An 18767-nucleotide genomic window follows, 5' to 3' on the forward strand; every position below is an offset into this window, starting at 1 on the left:
CGGGGACAGGACCCGTGGGCAGAAAGAGCTGCACTGGGGTCATGAGGGGCGGCCCATTATATACTTTCAAGCAAGGTTTCCAGGACCTTGAGGGGGCTAGCTGTTGTGGGGAAAAGGTCATTTATTACCATCTAATAAAACCTTAGTCATGAGACCCTTCAGATGTATATCAGTGGGCCGTATGCTTGGGGGATGATTACCAACATGTATCTTGGTGGGGTTTAGAGATAAAGGAAGTTTCCAAAGGAATTTTTATATGTTAAAGTAGACTCACAGGATCCTGGTGTCAGTGGGGTGGGGGGGGAGGGTAGTCAGGCTAGGCTTGCCTTTTGCCCTTAGCCAAGTATTAACATCGAGGCAGTTGAGTCCCTAGAGGAATGTCACTCTGCCTGTTTCAAGGACTTGTCAAGGGGCTGTAGGTAGTAAGAAAATTTAATAATTTTTCTTCTGCTTTTGTTTCCCACGTCATTCCCCCCTGAACAGTTTGACCCTTAAATCTTTAAGGTTGCTGAGGGCAGAAGGTCTCATCTTCTGTAGCTTTTTCTCCTTTTAGATATTAAACTTTCTTGCTTTCTGGCATGTCCTTGTGCTTCTTTTTTTATATAAGTAAATATATTTTAAAGATAATTAGTTATATTTTCTGCTTATACAAAAGTTAACATACTGTGTATGTTCTTTAGCATTTTGCTTTATTCACTTAACCTTATGAATATGTATTTTTATAAATGTATCATAAGTTGTTTTTGTTTTTTTAAATGTGTATATCTTACCTCCCATCCTAAATCTTTTTTTTTAAAAGACTTATTTATTGGAGAGAGAGAAGGAGAATGTGCACAGAGGGGAGGGGCAGAGGGAGAGAGAGAATCTCAAGCAGACTCCCCACTGAACGCGGAGCCTGACACAGGGCTGATCCCACGACCCTAAGATCATGACCGGAGCCGAAATCAAGAGTTGGATCCTTAACCGACTGAGTCACCTGGGTGCCCCACCTTCCATCCTAAATCTTAAATTTCTTCAAGGCCGGATCTTTGTCTTATTGGCCCTTAAAATCCCAGATGGACTATTTCTTACTTTGTGGTGTTGAGTAAGTTGGTTAACCTTTCTGCCTCAGTTCCTCTATCTGTGAGATAGGGGTGATGTAGAGTCCTTGTGAAGAATTAATGTGTTAATACATACAAAACTTTTATGGAGTCCCTGGCTCATAGCAAATGCTTACCATTGATGGTCCTATCTATAGAAGCTTGCCCCATGAATACCTAAATTATACATTTAGGTATTTGATAAATATACATATGTCAAGTAACTTTTGTTTTGCTAGGTGCTAGGGAAGCTGTAATGAAAAAGACATAGTTTGTGTACTCAAGGAGATCATAATAAGTTATTTTAAAAAGGCAAGTAACCCCTTAGCTATTTGGTAGTACTGGTCATTCTCTGAAAGCAGTCTTCACATTGTTTACATTTTGGGTGTTGAGTCATGAGAAGTAGAATAGTTAAAAGGTCAGGGCCTGATTTTCCCCAAGGATTTATATGGGAGACTGTGTCATATAGGGGAAAAGCAATGAAGCAGGAGTCTGGGTACACAGTTCTGATTCTTACTCTGACACATGTGATATGGGCAAATCCCATTTCTTTTCTAGGCCTCATTTTATTTTTCTCCCCCAACTGATAAAAAATAAGTGGTTAGAGAAGCTAAGCTCAAAGGTGCCTTTTAATTCCCAAGTCTCCAGTTCTCTCCAGTGGGAAGTTCCAGACTGAATTCTGGGTGTGAGGCCTGGGTAGCATTGCTGATTTTCAAAAGATATGATAAATTACCTTGAGTTGGCACAGTAGTTCCTAATGACTTCAGTTGATGTATTTATTACAAGAGTGGTCATTTTGAGTATGTACTATGCCTACTAAAACCTCTCCTTCGAGTATACTACGTTTATGATATCAGTTTTTTTCTCTTGTGTGGCTTTATCTCTCCATTTTTCTTTCTTCTTTTAATCTGAGATAAATCAATCCCTGGTTTTTCTCTTATTTTATCTCTTCAAAAGAATTGCAGAGCATTTCACATACTATTTAGACTGTTAGTCATCTGTTAGGATTCTTTCCAGCCTCATCTCTCACTGTTCTCTTCTCTCAAAGTCTCACCACTCCGACCTCATCTACCACGCTTCTCCCATATTGTCTTCCTTCTGTTCCTTCAGTACACCCACCTGATTTCCCTCTACTTACAGCTCTCATTGTCTAAATATTTGCATGGCTGATTCCTTTTAAACTTCAGATTTCTGCTCAAATTTCACTCCTCGAGACCCCTCCTGACCCCCTAAGCCAAGTCTGCCTTCTCATCCAGTCCATACTCTCCATCTCTCCATTTTATTTGCTTCACTCATTTGTTTGTTAATTGTCTTTCTGCACTAGAGTAAAGAAGAGCAGGACCATGGTTTATATTAGTCGCCACTGTATTCCCAGCACCTAGGACAGTGTGTAGTAAATATTTGTAATGGATGAACTAATTAATAAATGCACTGTCTGCTCTGGTCTTACTGGTTGCTTCACAGTTTTCTCAGCACACATTGAGTTTTCTTGTTTCCAGTCTTTTATATAGCTATTATTTTTTTTTAATTTGAGAAGTTAATGCATAGGGAAATTATAGATCAGAGCCAGATTGTTCTTGAGGGTTTTTATGGGAGATCCTGTGCCATAGGAGAAAGAACCTTGAAATGAATGTCTGGGTACATAGGTTCTGCTCTAGCTCATACATGCTATAGCCTTGGGTATAGCCCCATCTTTTCATTTTAAAGGCTCAACCCCAGTGCTATATATGTATTAAAACCTGTGATTCTCATTTCTCAGCTGGAATGACTCTCATGGTCTTCTCTGGATTCCTATTGCTTCGTTACAGCTCTGAGCACATTCTGTCTATATAAAGTTCCTCAAGTGAATGCCTTCATTTAATGACAATAAACCTTTTCTTAGAAGCCAAGACACTCTCTGTTGCAAATGACAGAAACTCTGGTCAGACTGGCTTTAGAAAAAAGGGGCATTCATTAGCCCAAGAAACTAGAAAATCAAGGGGCAAGACTGGCTTCAGGCATGGTTATCTACCCAGGAACCCCCACCCACCCTCTACCCTAATCCCTGCGTGGATCTCTTGACTCTGCTTTCTTCTGTTTTGGCTTTATTCTTAGAGAATCTTTTCCACATGGTGGTAGGATGACTCCTGGCAACGTTAGGGTGACTTTTTTTCCCAATTGAGTAACTCCAACAGAAGGAGGGCTTCCCTTCCCCAATAATTTTATCAGATGTCCTGAGGCTGATGCCCATTGACCTGGGCTGGGGTCACTTTTCCATCCATGAAGTAATCACTGTATAGATGGGATTAATATTCTTGGTAACTAAACCTGAATTGTTTGCCAACCCTTGGATCCAGAGGGTGGAAGCAATCCTACCCAAACCACATGACCTGAAAAAAACCTGGAACCTACTACTGAAAGAAAGGAGATATGGATGCTGGCTAGGTAAAAACAGTAGGTGTCCTCTATAGTGTGGTGGGCACTAGGTGTGCAAATCCAAATAAGACAGTCTGTAACTATCCTATAGCAATGTTTATGTAGGAGATAGGCACATTTAATTTCAGTGTCTTTTGGTAAGTACTAAGTTGAAGGGGTGCTCAGGGGACTGTGGACACACAGGAAAGGGTTGTTTAGGTGCCTAGTCTCCTGGAAGGTTTTTGAAAGTAACCTGGAAGAAACAATGTCTGGGTAGAGGATTGAAAGAAAACTAAGAGCTGCCTTTATTTAGAGAAAAGAAAAGGGTGGGGAAGGGCATTCTAACCTAAGGGAATAGCATGAACGAAGAACAGACACATTATAGATAATTATTATCAGATCTTAAAATGGAAAGTGGTTAGAGATGAAGCTGGAGAAGTCAGTGGGGGCTAGGTCATGGGTACTTCTTCAGTTATGTAAAAGAACATGATCTGGTTGATGGGGAGCCATTGAAGGGAAGAGGAATGATCAGCCTATAAAATATCCTGATATGTATGTCCAGTAGGCAGTTTTCAGGAGAGGTCAGTGCTGGAAATAAGGATTTAGGAGTTTGCAGCAGGTAGAGAATACTTAAAATTATAGAAATAGGATGGGTTGAGGGAAGAGGGAGTAGGGTGAGACAAGTAGAGAGCCAGGCTAGAACTCCAGGTGCTGCTGGTGTTTAAGGGGCTGAAAAAGAAGAATCAATACATACAAGAGCCTGGGGAGGAATGCTTGTAAGGGTGGAGGCAAGAATTGGAATTATAAAAGTCAAAACCAGAAACAACTCAAAGGCCCATCATTGGGAGAATGGTAAATTATGGTATATGTATAAAATGAACTACTACACACCAAGAAATAAGAATGAGCTACTGATACTTGCAGTAGCATGGATAAACCTAACAGTATGTTGGGCATAAGAAGCCAGACACAAATTAGAATGGACTTAAGATTTCACTTTAGGACAGGTAAAATTAATTTGCAGTGAGACAGAAGAATGGTTACCTTTGGGCAAGGGGAATGGTGACTTGGTTTGAGCAGTTATTGACTAGGAAGAGACATGAGGGAACCTTCTCTTCTAGGGTGATGAAAATGTTCTGGATCTTGATCTAGGTTGCAGTTACAAAGGCATATACATGTGAACATTTCTTGAATTGTGCTCTGAAGATTTGTGCACTTTATGTAAGTTACAATTTTCAAAAAGGCCAAAGGATTAGAGAATTTCAAGAAGGAATGAGTGGACAGTAGTGTTAGGTGTTGTCAAGAGAAGTAGTAAGGTAAGTAGATACATGTATGATAAATGTATGTTTGGGTGAGAACAAGAGTGCTGACTTACATGATGCTAACATGTTCCTGGTAGGTGCACAATGCATACAGTCACCTTTTGGTGAGCTGAATTGAATTGTTGATGGGCAATAATCTTTTTCTTATTTAGGCAAGAAATACTGCCTACGAATGGATCAGTACATCTCTGGCCAAGCCATTAGAAGAGAAGGAAGAAGGAGAAAAACAGTTGGAAACAGAAAAAACTGAGAAAATCAATAAAAATTCAGTAGAGGTACCAAAGCAACTAAACCCTTTATTTCTTTTTTAACGGTATGGAGATGTGGGTATCCTGATCAGGGACGTAGGCACCTTCTGTTTTGTTGCATCACTACTCGTCATTTCAACCTTGTAATCCACGATTGTAGCAACCTTGTTCCAGACTGTAGGATGAAAGAAGGAGTGAAGAAAAAGAGACTAAGGGTTTGTGTATGTTGTATCATGAGGAAAGTTCCCAGAAGCTGCTACAAGCCACTTTTTATCTAAATCTTTTGGCCAAAATATAGTCACATGGTCACACCTGACTTTGGGGGAGGTGCTGTTTTTGTAGTTATGAAGCCCAGCTGTAAAATGACATCCCTGCTTGTGGTATAAGAGGAGGTTTATTGAAGGGCAGCCATTGGTCTCTGCTGCTTTCAAGATACTGAATCCTTCAGTATGAGAAAAGCAAGCTGACATCATGTCCCCTGGGCTAAAAAAAAAAAAAAAAAACCCAATGTCTTGTTTTGTTTTTCTTTTCAGGATATCCATGCATTTGCAATCCGGAGCCTAGCAGAACTGACTGCCTGCTCAATTGAACTGTTTCACAAAACAGCAGCTCTGGTTCTGCATGGCCAGAAGCAGGAAGTGACAGCCATAGAAAGGAGCAGAACTCTTTCCCAGTAAGTATAAAAGGGTATCTCTCTGTAAAGGATGCAAATTGCTGAGTTTTCTCAGCTTCCTTCCAAAGTTTTAAGAAACTTTCCTCTCAACAAGACGCTATTCACAGGTTAGAGGTTTGTTCATTTTGGTTTTAGTTATTAAGTAGCCAAAGGGGTTGTTTCTTTTCATTGAGCCATAAGTCTACATTATGTTTTTGTTAGCTGGTTGTTTTATTAATTGTTTTGTATTATTGATAATCTGAAAACAAGTTCTCAGATTATTGGTTTTAATAAAATTAAATTTTATATAAGTAAAAACAGAATAGTCCTTTTTAAAAAAATTTTTTTTAAGATTTTATTTATTTATTTGATGGAGAGAGAGAGAGTGAGCTCACAAACAGAGGGAGTGTCAGGCAGAGGGAGAGGGAGAAGCGGGCTCCCTGCTAAACGGAGAGCCTGAGGCCGGGCTCGATCCCAGGACCCTGGGATCATGACCTGAGCCGAAGGCAGAGGCTTAACTGACTGAGCCACCCAGGCGCCCCAAAACAGAGAATAGTTCTAAGAACCTCAATTCTTAATAATGGTTATATTCATTATTGAGTGCTAATTATGTGCTAGGCACCATGCTAAGGGACTTATGTGTATCATTTCTAATTTTTACAATAACTCTAAAGGTAAGTGATTAGTCCTGCTTTAAAGAAAATGAGGAAACACAGACTCAAGAGAAATGAAATAATCTGCTCAGTTTGTGCAGACTGGGATTTAATCCCAGGCCAGGCTAAGTCCCCAAGCCCCCTTTCCCACCGTATTGCTGATTTTGAATAAAAATTTCAAAAATAATAGAAAGTAGATAGTCACAAGAGAAAAAAAAAAGGTCTGCTTTCTAAATAAATCTAATTAAATAATGAGAATTTTCATTGGAAAAAAAAAATGTGTGGGAGTGTCTAATGTGTTAGGATTGGGAGGGGCCCTTGATGTTTTCCAGAGCTCTTCTTCACCTCCTGGTTCACTGTTCTACAACATCCCACAACAGGGGGCTGGTTTTGTCTTCAATATCCTTAGGATGAGGGACTCACAACTTCACAGTAGCCTGTTCTTTGGAAAAGTGGCTATTTCCACTTTTCCACTTATATATCTGTGTTTATATTACACATATACATATATATGTGTGTGTACAGTCGCTATATGTGTGTATAAACACACACATATATAGTCTCCCTATTAATTATCAAGTAAGTTAGAATCCGTGGAAACTGGGCCTTCGCTTGTTTACTGATAAGTCCCCAGTGCTTAGAACGGTACCTGGTCCATAGACCAGTAAATATTTGTTGAATGAATGAATGCATATTTATTTTAACTACATTTGTGAATGGAATTTAGGATCTTTTAAGTTATTTCCTTTGATTTAACTTGAAAATCTAGTACTTGCTAGGGGGTTTTGCAGAAAAAATGTTTTTCCAAGGACTGAACCTCCTCTTCCTGTAGCGTGAGTGTCTGCTCAAATGGGTCCCCAGATACATTCAGGAGCTGATGAAGGCATATTTACTCCCTTTAAAAAAAAACTTTCTTCTTTCACATTTACTACCAGGAGTGATTTGTTTTCTTATAGTTTTTAAATGTGCTTATTAAAAAAAAAAAAGAAAAACAAAACTTTGCTCACTTCTTTTCCTAGGATGACAGTTGTGTTGTGTAAAGAGTTGTCTTCTCTGTCTAAAGAGTTCACCACCTGCCTAACAACTGCCGGGGTAAGAATTCTTGCCTTTTATTGTGCTAATGTCTGGTCTGTGGGGTTTTTTTTTTTTTTTTAAGATTTTATTTATTTATATGACAGAGAGAGATAGCGAGAGCAGGAACACAAGCAGGGGGAGTGGAAGAAGGAGAAGCAGGCTTCCTGCCGAGCAGGGAGCCCGATGTGGGGCTCGATCGACCCTTGGATCATGACCTGAGCCGAAGGCAGGCGCCTAACGACTGAGCCACCCAGGCATTCCTGTTCTGTGGGCTTTTTTAGAACAGCTCTATGAATATAAAGTTTTCGTACCATAAAATTTTCCCATTTCAAGTGTGCCATTCAGTGGTTTTTAGTATATTTACAGAGTTGTGCAACCGTGACCATATCTAATTTTAGACAGTTTTCATCATCCCCCAGAAAACCTCATACTATTAGCAGTCACTCCCATTCCCTTCCCCTCCACACACTCCTAGCGCTAAACAACACTAATCTGCTTTCTGTCTATAGATTTGCCTATTCTGGACATTTCATATATATGGTGTCATACAGCATGTGATATTTTGTGTCTTATTTCTTTCAGTTAGTCTAATGTTTTTCAGGTTCATCCACATTGTAGCATGTATCAGTACTTATTTTTATTACCAAATAATAATCTCTTATGGACATACACCACATTTTTCTGTTCAATTCATAGACATTTGGATTGTTTCCATTTTTCAGCTATAATGAATAATGTTGCTACAAACATGCGTGTTTTCATTTCTTTTGGGTGGATAGGTAGGGGTGGAATTGCTGGGTCATATGGGTGATATGGGCCACTGAAGAACTGCCAAACTGTTTTACAAAGTGGCTGAACCATTTTACGTTCTTGCCAGCAGTGTATGCAAGTTCCAGTTTCTCCACATCCTCCTCAACACTTGCTATTCTCCATTGTTTTTTGTTTTGTTTTGTTTTTAAATTTTAGCCGTCCTAAAAGGTATGAAGTGGTATCTCATTGCAGCTTTTATTTGCATTTCCCTGATGGCTAATGATGTTGAACTTCTTTTCATGTACTGTTGGCCATTTTTATGTCTTCTTTGGAGAAATGTCTTTAAGAAATTTAAGAGGTGTCTTAATGTCTTGAAAGTTTTGCCTACTTCCAAATTGGGTTCTTTTAGAAATTATTTTATAAATTGGGTTATTTCATTATCTTTTGTCATTTATTATTTTAATTATGTGCCTTTCTATTACTGTTAATTGAGTTGTAAAAATGCTTTATATATTCTGGCTACAAGTTTGTGTACATGATATGCACATATTTTCTCCTAGGCCATGGGTTGTTTTTTTGTTTTCTTGATAGTGTCTCTCCACAAAAGTTTTTAATATTGACGAAGTCCAGTTTGTCACTGTTCTCTGTTATCACTGTTCAGTACTTTTGGTATTATATCTAAAGAATCATTGCCTAACCCAAGATCATGAAGATTTATTCCTGTGTTTTCTTCTAAGAGTTTTGTTGTAGTAGCTCTTACATGTATGTCTATGATCCATTTTGAGTTAATTTTTTATGTAGGGTGTGTGGGGGTTATACCTTCATTCTTTTGCATGTGGATAGCTAGTCGTCTCAGCACCATTTGTTGAAAAGCGTTTCCCTATTGAATTGTCTTGGCCCTTTTGTCAAAAACAACCATAGATATACAGGTTTATTTCTGGACTCTCATTTCTATTTTACTCGTTTTATATGTGTGTATCCATATGCCAGTGCCATATTGTCTTGATTACTGTAGCTTTGTAGTAAGTTTTGAAATTAAGATGTGTAAATCTTCCAACTTGGTTCTTTTTCGGGATCTTTTATCTATGCCCTATGCATTTTCATGTGAATTTTAGGATCAGCTGGTCTGATTTTTGCTCAGCTGATTTTTGCAACTTATTTTGTTTTCTCTTTTTATGAAGTTTGCAGTATGTTTTGTGCTATTCTTTGATACCTGTACTGGATACTGATAAAATAAAAACCCCAAAGTTTGGCTCTAGTTTTAAGGAGCAACGCCTTACTTTGACAATCCTTATACTTTGCACTTGCAAATCAGGAGGAGAGTTGTAATTAAAACAGATACAGTTTGGGGCGCCTGGGTGGCTCAGTCATTAAGTGCCTGCCTTTGGCTCAGATCATGATCCCAAGGTTCTGGAAGCGAGCCCCGCATTGGGCTCCCTGCTCTGCGGGAAGCCTGCTTCTCCCTCTCCCACTCCCCATTGTTTGTGTTCCTGCTCTCGCTCGCTCGCTCTCTAATAAATAAAATCTTTAAAAAAAAAAAAAAGAAGTTTTTTTTTTCTTTTTAAAGGAATTGTAAAAGTTTACTGAAGGTGTGTAAACTATAGAACATGATCAGAAATAACCATGAATTAGGATAAAATCAAGGACATTTTAAATGAGCAAATAAAAATCACTTTGTAGTAAAACCAAATTCGTAAGTACAGAGAACAGATTGGTGATTGCCAGTGGTGGGGGAGTGAAGGATGGCCTAAATAGGTGAGGGGGATTAAAAGGTATAAACTTCCAGTTATAGATAAGTTACGGGGATGTAATGTACAGCGTAGTGATTATAGTTAATAATTCTGTATTGCATATTTGAAAGTTGCTAAGAGAGTAGATCTTGAAACTTCTCATCACAAGAAAAATATTTTTGTAACTATGTATGGTGACACATGTTACCTAGACTTATTGTGATCATTTTATAGTTTACGTAGATACCAAATCTTGTTGTGTACCTGAAACTAGTCTGGTTTGTATGTTAATTATACCTTAATTTAAAAAAAATCACTTTGTGATAAGTATATAAGTGTCAGGTGTGGCAGCAAAATTCTGGGCCCTTAAACTTATTTAAAAGTGTAGCCCAAATTAATTTTTTTACTTTATGAGTTTGGATTATTCCTGTAAGGGATAATCCTGGAATTATCTCTTTTCCCCTTAATATTGTCTTTAAAAGAGCTTCTGGGATTCCTGAAGTTAATCTTCTGAGGCCAAATCTTTCCATGTGTTTCATAAAGATATTTTAACCCAGCAAGTGAACTATAAAGTGCTAATACATGGGAGTTATAAATTTCCATGATTTATTTCCATGTTTTTCAAACAGGCCATCTTAAAAACCATTGAGTATTTTGAGCACATGTTCCATATCTGCATATTCTGTTTTAAAATTGTTCTAAAGTTTCGGGTCATGTGTATCATTTCTATCCCCTCTTCCAAAATGAAGATACGTTTTAAAGTCAATAAAAAACTACAAAGGAATACACTGTCAATTGGACGGCACAGGAGGATATAAAGAAGGAAATTTAAAACACTTCCAGAGATGATATTTTGCTCTGTCAGTCCAGACCTTTTCTATACTTAAATTATGTATGGGTGTGTGTGTGTGTGTGTGTGTGTGTGTGTGTGTGTGTGTGTGTGTGTGTTTCAAAGTGGGATCACACTCTGCCTACTGGTGCTCACTTAACAGTGTGTCTTTTATTCTAGGTCAAAGAAAAGGCAGACATCCTTAATCCCCTAATCACTGCAGTATTTCTAGAGGTTAGTAGTTAATGGTAGGGTATCATGTATTATTAATGAGCTCTTCTTCAGTCTTTATTTTTTGTTTTTTGTTTTTGCTTTTCACCAGATTGGTAGTTTAGGCATACTGATGCAGCTATGACCAAAATGGTGTGTAGTTGATGCAAATTCCCTGTTCATTATTACAAAGCATAATGATGCAGCTGCCGCGTAAAGTGCAGACCAGCAGTAGGCTGTCAGTAGTTAGTACTATCCACTGGCAGCTGATGGACGATCCTCAGTAATGAAACACCTTCTGGAGACCAGGGGTAAATTTGCAGGGCTGAAAATTACAAACAGGTGAACACTGCTTCTGAAAGGACTGAAGTTTATACAGGGGAGATTTGTTACAAAACAAGACAAAACATTTTGTTGTATCATTTCCTTGCCAAGAAATGTGCTTTATTTTGTCAAAGGTACCTGTGTTTATAGAATCCTCATCAGTCCATTAGGTCTAAGGAGGTAGGTGGTTTAAGTCCATGGAAAATGGGGATGTAAGAGGATCACATGATCGATTCTATTGCCTCCTTGTGTGACACTTTCTGCATTCCATATTTTAAAAACTCTGTCTTGTCAATTGTGCAGACAATTTAGATGTTTGGCGATATGTTTAAAATATATAAGTCAGAGGAGATAATTGGTTAGGTTTTAAATATGAATTGAAAAAAATTTTTAACTATTGGACTGTTACTTCTTTAGTTTTAAATTCTTTTAAAATTATCACCAAGGAAATGCCTTTAATTCCTTAACTGCACAGTTTCCCTGGAATATCAGGGTAATTATTCTGGTAATTAACACTTAAATAGAGTTTTTAAAAGTCTGTGATTCAGTAGACGGCAGAGTGGTATAGATGAGAACTTTACAAACCAGGAGCCCCATCTTGTCCTAGACCCCCTTATTTGCTGTACGACCCTGGACTAGGCATTACCTTCTTGACTATCTCATTGTCTTTATGTGCAATATGAGAGATTTAACTAGATGATCCCTGAGGTCTCTTTTGGTTGGAAAAATTGGCAGCAAATGTCACATTAAAGTTGAACTAGGAGTCCATGCTATTGATAAATCCAAAGAAGGTAAAGTCACTTAATAGGTTTTCCTTAGTGCTATTTGGATTTGGTTGTTCTTGATTACATATTTGAAACACTCTTGCCCTTGAAATTACATGTTTTTATCTTAATGTAATGAACTCTATTTTTCTTCTGGAAGATCAGAACTTGTTAGATATAAACGAAGTCTGGAAAACTCTGAGCATGGTGATTGATTCCATGATGCTTCTCATAAATATGACTGTTGTACCAGATAGAAATATATCTATACTTACCATCTTTGAAAGCAGTTTTCCTTGTTCGTGTTTGTAGTCCCTGTCTTATATTCACTAATTGTATTGAGTCCATGGAAGAAGAGCTGTCCTAATGGACTGAAAATCCTATTGATGTAAGATTCGTAGCCGTCTAAAGTCCTTTGAGTAATTGACTAAAATCTTGTGACAGAACCTACCCATTTAGTAGAGGAATAAATAAGCTTCAAAGGCTGAACTCGAGCAGGATGTCAAAGAACAGCTTCCATTTCTGTTGGGCAAGTTGGACAAAAATGCTGATATTCTTTGGTACTGTCCTATCTTAAGAGCTAGATGGTTCTTTCCTCTCTAAATTTAACTAACATGGTTAGTTTGTGCTTTTGTTTGCCAAGCTACAGATTCAGTTAGATTGTACAAGTTAAAATCTGTTTTTTTGTTGTCTTTTAGCGTATTTTCTCTTTCAAGTGACTGTGATATTTTCTTTTTTTTCAATCTTGACAGGCTTCAAACAGTGCTTCCTATATTCAGGATGCCTTTCAGCTGCTCTTACCTGTGCTGGAGATCTCTCTCATTGAGAATAAGACTGAATTGCCAGAGGCATGAGCTGCAGGCCCAGGGCCTTCCTTAGAACACGGAAGAACAGAGAAGATTCAACGCAAAACTTGTGACAGCCAAGAAATGCACTCTCTTTTGGGTACCCTTGAAGAAGTGAAGGAGAAAGGATTATTTTAGTATTTAAATTTAGGCAGGAGAGCAGGTTTAAATGAGGTTTGTTGCCTTCGCTGCTTGGCTGAATTATTCAGGTCTTCACATTGCCCTTCCAAGTTGTTAGAATTATTAAATTATTTGAGAAGAAACTTTTATAGAAAGTTCAAGAATAATAGCTCTAGATAAAGGTTAATGGGATACTCAGGCAAAAATATTGGTTTTTCTTGGACATGATGCAAAACACTAACAGTTTTGTTATGGTTCCATATGATTTTGTAGCCCACTGATATAATTGGTTGTGAAGAGAGAAACAACTTAATTTAGTATTCTAGAATTCCTGTGCTTGATCTATTGATGCCATGACCTTTCCCCTTTCTGTGATAAAATCTGTGGCTTTAAGAAAACAGTATATAGAAACTGTAATGATTACCTAAATTCTTTGGACTTGGTTAGAAAGTTTCATGTGCTTTTTCATTCTCAGCAGTTATTTGGCATGGAGGAGAAGCATCTGAAATGTACTCGAAGCCACATGAATTAACTATGGCAAAGTGCCCTTTGGCTTCAAATTGTTCTCCTACCCTAAGGTGACAAGTTTCAAGTTGTAGTTGAACCCCACTCAACTGGGTTCCAGACCAACAAGTGCAACTTAGAGAAACAGTTCCGTGTTTGCAGGTATCCGAGTCTTTCCAGGATGTTTTTCATGCATACCATATGTGCAGGATAAATTCTGTAATAGCCAGCTCCAAAGGAGTATTGAAGCTCTTTTAGTGATGGGGTTTTTGTTATTTGAATATTGTTGAAGGGGATTATAGAGTCCCATAGAAATCATTTATAACAGAATTTAACCTGAAAGACACAATATGTTTTTCCTTATTCTTTTTTGTTTTGTTTTAATGTATTCCTTAGCATGTTTATAAATATAACTTTTATCCTTTAAATCTTAAGCCTTCTTTTGCTCTCTTCAACAATGTAAGAGGCTAATAAGGTGTTATCTTCCGAAAAGTTGTTTGGTATCCACTCTTTTTAAAAAAAAAACCTCTCCAACTTTGTGGTTGGAGGTAACTTTGTGAGCTCTACCATTCATCTACTAAAACCTTTAAATAAAATGTAATAATTATATCAATTGATCCTTTTACTTACTTTTCTAAACGTAAGCCCCAATATCTTTTTCAGACCAAAGAAATAGCAAAGCAAAGCTCTAACGTTGATCTCAACACTATTTCTATGTAATTGCCTTATTTGGGGGTAGGGGGCAGTTTGTAAGAAGGAGGAAATAGACAGATTTGGGCTAAAAAGGTATACCCCATTAGCACTAAAATGCTACTCTGCTTATATTCTAATATGATCAGAAAACTTTTTGAACATTCCTTTTTTGAGATAAATCTCACCCTTCCCAAAGTGAGTAATTCTGAATTTTCAGAGAAAACAGTTGCCTCTGGTTACTAAAGCTGGTGTAGCCAGTCTTGATTTGTTGCCTCAAGCCCAGTTGCTGGGTCTGAACCTGGTTTAGGAGCTGCTCACACTGCCTACCACCTGTTCAGGCACTTGTACAATGGTGGTTTGCAGTTTTTACTTTTCGATCTAGAAACAGCTAAGGTGTTTCTTTCTTTCTTTCTTTCTTTTTTTTTTTTTAAGATTTTTTTATTATTTGACAGAGACACAGTGAGAGAGGGAACACAAGCAGGGGGAGTGGGAGAGGGAGAAGCAGGCTTCCCGCCGAGCAGGGAGCCCGACGTGGGGCTCGATCCCAGGACCCCGGGATCATGACCTGAGCCGAAGGCAGACGCTTAACGCCGGAGCCACCCAGGCGCCCCCAGGTTTTTCTTTCAAGAGGAGGGATGTAGATACAGGGGGCAGAACAGTGACTCTTTGTGCACCTATCCAGATTGCAACCCCGAATATGACCAGTTTTAGATTAGATCTTACAAAAGGCAAATGTGACTCACTGCCTCTTTTTTCTTACTTATCCCCCTCGTCAGCTTCCCCCACCCACCCAAATGTCTTTTAATGGATTTAGGAGACCATCAGTGAAACGGTGAAAGGACCAATTAATTCCGAGTAACAATTGCCTACCTTTCACCTAAAATACAATGAAAAAGAATGAAAGTTCCCTGATTGAGGAGAGAGAAAGATGAGAGCATAAAAACTCGTTGGCAGGTGAAAAGGTAAATTCAGGGGTACTTTGGAACTTCCTGGATTGTGGCGATGATTTTTGAACGGTGTGTGCTTCATTCTGTTTGGGGTGGGTATAGGATGTAGTTTCCTGATGATACCTCGTCTTTTGGTGCTATTTCTTTTAAATTTTCTCGTGTCTTTTACTGCTATGTCCTAGTATGTGCTACACTATCCCCCCTTCCTAATTCACTTAACACCTTATTGGTAAAATGTTCAGTTACTACTGGGGTAAGATGCTTCTCTTTCTACTATTGGGATCTTTAAAGGCTGTGATTAAAAGAGACTTCATTAATTTGGTCTAAAAGAATAGAAACATCTACAAACTAATTCTTGTTTATCCTTTATATAATGCCTTGCAGATGTGTTAAGGACAAGCTACTTGCTTTTGATAGGTTTTTTTTAAGGCATAGACACCTAAATTCACAGGCTTGTGAAATGTGAATCTGCAATCCACGTAGCTGGCATTCACAGGAGTCTGAAATAAGTGTGATGCACAAATGTGGATTTTTCTAGGCCTATAATCAGGAAACAAGGCCTTGTCAGTCCCACCCCAAGTGAGGACCCTCTCTTCTGTACTTGTTTTTATCTAAAGACCTCTTTGAAGGAGAGATGTTTATAAATAGCTATTGATGTCATTATTTGAGAAATAGACATCTTTATTTCTAGATGTATTCTGAATTTTAAGGGTGGGAATATTCTTCAGGTTGGAAAAACCCAGATTAAAACAGGGGGCCCTCAATAAGCATGATATTTCACAAATGTCAAAGATTGAAATCTCTTAAGTCTTAACAATATAACGTGATGTTCATTTTCATAAAAGACTTGAAGCATTTGAGAAATGAAGTTCTAAAAATAGCAAACCTTAATTGATGTGTCGTCAAGGTCTCGGGCTAATATATGAGGAGAATTTTGAAAACTTGCCCAGTAATATCACTTTCCAGCTGCACCTTGATATTCGACAAGCACCATGCACTCATTTCCCCCATTTTACTTGCAGCCCGTGTTACCACTTTCTTGCTTGTGATTGCATCATCTGGCCAAACCCCAAAGTCCCTTCATGTCTAGCTGTCGCTTCCCCAATCAACTCTTTAGGAAATTTTTTAACAATTGAAATATTCTCTGAACTCTTTTGTCCTGTAAGCTCATGCTGGTGCCACTGTCTGAGCAATCTCTGCCTTTTAGCTGCAGAGCTGTCCAAGAAAGGGAGTGAGGCAGAGGCTCTCTTGAGATGAATTGTGGCAGAGTTGGATGGACAGGTCTCAAATCTAGTTGTAATTGTTGGGTCGGTTCCGCTTTGCACATGTTTGCCAAATGCATCCATCAGAACTCTCAAATCACTACTTTTGGTGGCTTGTGTCTTAAGAGACCAATTTTTGCCATTTATAAAAACTGCAGAATGATCTACTGTTCATCAACGACCAGTAGATAAAAAGAGGAATCTTACATGTGTGGAGCAGCTTAAGGACCAGGCACCACAGAACACACTTTCCTTTGTAATCGTCACAGCTGCTGCGCGGGGCCGGGCGGTGGCACCCTAGCATACGGGCCTGCAGGATGGTGTAGAAGTTAGGAGCGAAGACTGACTCAAAAATGGACCTCAGCTCCCTCATATTCCAGCCTTGTGATTATGAGCAGGTGACTTAATCCCCTAAACTGCAGTTTTGTCATCTGTGAAATCATCTCGAATAGCGCTGGTATTATATTCCCTGATAGGATTAAATGAAATGATCTGTATGAAGTGCTTAGAAGAGCACCTGCCACATGGCAATATGTGCTTGATGCTTACTAGCTGGACATGGCTCTGAACGTTTTACATGGACTAATTTAATCCTCACAACTCCATGAGAGAGGCACTGTTAGCATGCCCATTTACAGAAGAGAAAACTGAGGCACAGAGGTTAAATAACTTGTCTGGGATCGCACAGTCAACAAGTGGTAGAGTCAGGATGCAAACCCAGGCAACATGGCACCTGAGTTCTGCTTTCAGCTATGACATCACACTGCCACTGTAACGACTATTAGCTCCTTTGTTACGATGGTTATGAAACAGTCCCATAGGGCTCAGTGACTTGCCCCGCATTTCACAGCTCTGAATGACAGAGCTCCTGCAGTGTGAGCCCGGGTTGTCTGGCTCCCAAACTCACATTTGTTCTATTTTATTTTTTTAAGTGGAAAGGCTTGGAGGTTCCTGTCTAGTGATAAATACCTGTAGGGGAGCATCTGGGCATATTATCCAAAGCCACTAGGAGTTGGCATAGAAAGGATGGTGTGGTGACAAGTCATGTTTGCCACAGCAGGAATGAAGATCTCCGTGAAGTAAGAGCATCTGTATCAATTAGCAATCAAAAAGGAGAGAGGAGTCCACGGATGTTCGCAGCAGCCTTACCTGTAAGGGCCCCAAACTGGGAACTGCAGAGAGCCGACAGTGGTACACCCCCACCGTGGATAACTACTCAGACGTTGAAAGGAATAAACTATTGGTTCATGCAGAAACTTGGGTGAATCTCAAGGGAATTATGCTGAATAAAACAATCCCCAAAGGTTACATACTATATATTCCATTCATATAACATTGAAATGACAGATTTATAGAAATGGAGACCAATTAATAGTTGCCAGGGGTGAGGAATGGGGATGGGGGAGGAGATAGGCTAAATGTGGCTCTAAAAGGGCACTAGGAGGGATTCTTGTGGTGATGGAGTACCTTAACTGTGGTGGACACACGGACCTACTTGTGTGATAAAGTGTACAGAATTTTATTTTATTTATTTTTTTTAAAGATTATTTATTTATTTATTTGAGAGAGAGAGAGAATGAGAGAGAGCACGAGAGGGAAGAGGGCCAGAGGGAGAAGCAGACCCCCCGCCGAGCAGGGAGCCCGACGCGGGACTCGATCCCGGGACTCCAGGACCACGACCTGAGCCGAAGGCAGTCGCCCAACCGACTGAGCCACCCAGGCGCCCAAGTGTACAGAATTTTAAATGCACGCACGCGTGCACACACAAATGAGTACAAGAAAAACTGAAGAATCTGAACAACGTATTGTATCATTGTCAATATCCCAATTGTAAAATTTAATTTTAGTTTTGCACTTTAGTAGCAGGTTTTAGACTGTCCAAGTTTTGCAAATTGGGTAAACGATATGCAGGATCTCTCTGTTACAATTGCATGCAAATCTACAATTATCTCAATAACTATTACAATTAAAAATAGAGGCAGGGGTGCCTGGGTGACGTAGTCAGTTAAGTGTCTGACTCTTGATTTCAGCTCAGGTCATGATCTCAGGGTGCTCAGATCCAACTCTGTGTTGGGCTCTGCGCTCAGCATGGAGTTTGCTTAGGATTTTCTCTCTTCTCCCTTTGCCCTTCTCCCCCTCTCAAATAAATAAATAAATAAATCTTGGAGTGGGGAGGAAGGAGAGAGCTTTGTGCCAAGGGAGTCAAAGAGTCCAAAAATGTTGCCCACTGTCCGGATTTAACAAAGATCTAGGGGCCTCTTATGTGAACGTCCCTATCGCAGACCCTTGGAAGCAAGGATGGTGGCAAATGTGGCTCCGTCAGGCTCCTCTCCAAAGGCAGGCACTTTAGTAGCAGGTTTTAGGCTG

The 18767-nt window shown here is 39.1% G+C and overlaps 1 protein-coding gene across 1 annotated transcript in view; it reads left to right on the plus strand.

The window, feature by feature from the left end:
- FAM114A2 (family with sequence similarity 114 member A2) overlaps window positions 1–14111 on the plus strand; it is a 32713-nt gene extending 18602 nt beyond the window's left edge. Inside the window, exons 10-14 of the mRNA XM_025867182.1 lie at window positions 4948–5070; window positions 5577–5716; window positions 7368–7440; window positions 10912–10965; window positions 12782–14111. Of these exons, the coding sequence (XP_025722967.1) occupies window positions 4948–5070; window positions 5577–5716; window positions 7368–7440; window positions 10912–10965; window positions 12782–12883 (492 nt within the window). The 3' untranslated portion in view covers window positions 12884–14111. The remainder of the gene's footprint in view (window positions 1–4947; window positions 5071–5576; window positions 5717–7367; window positions 7441–10911; window positions 10966–12781) is intronic.
- The last annotated feature ends 4656 nt before the right edge of the window (window positions 14112–18767 follow it).

Source organism: Callorhinus ursinus, unplaced genomic scaffold, assembly GCF_003265705.2.
Source record: "Callorhinus ursinus isolate GAN/ISIS: 27379988/994484 unplaced genomic scaffold, GSC_fseal_2.0 scaffold3, whole genome shotgun sequence".
Lineage (NCBI taxonomy): Eukaryota > Metazoa > Chordata > Mammalia > Carnivora > Otariidae > Callorhinus > Callorhinus ursinus.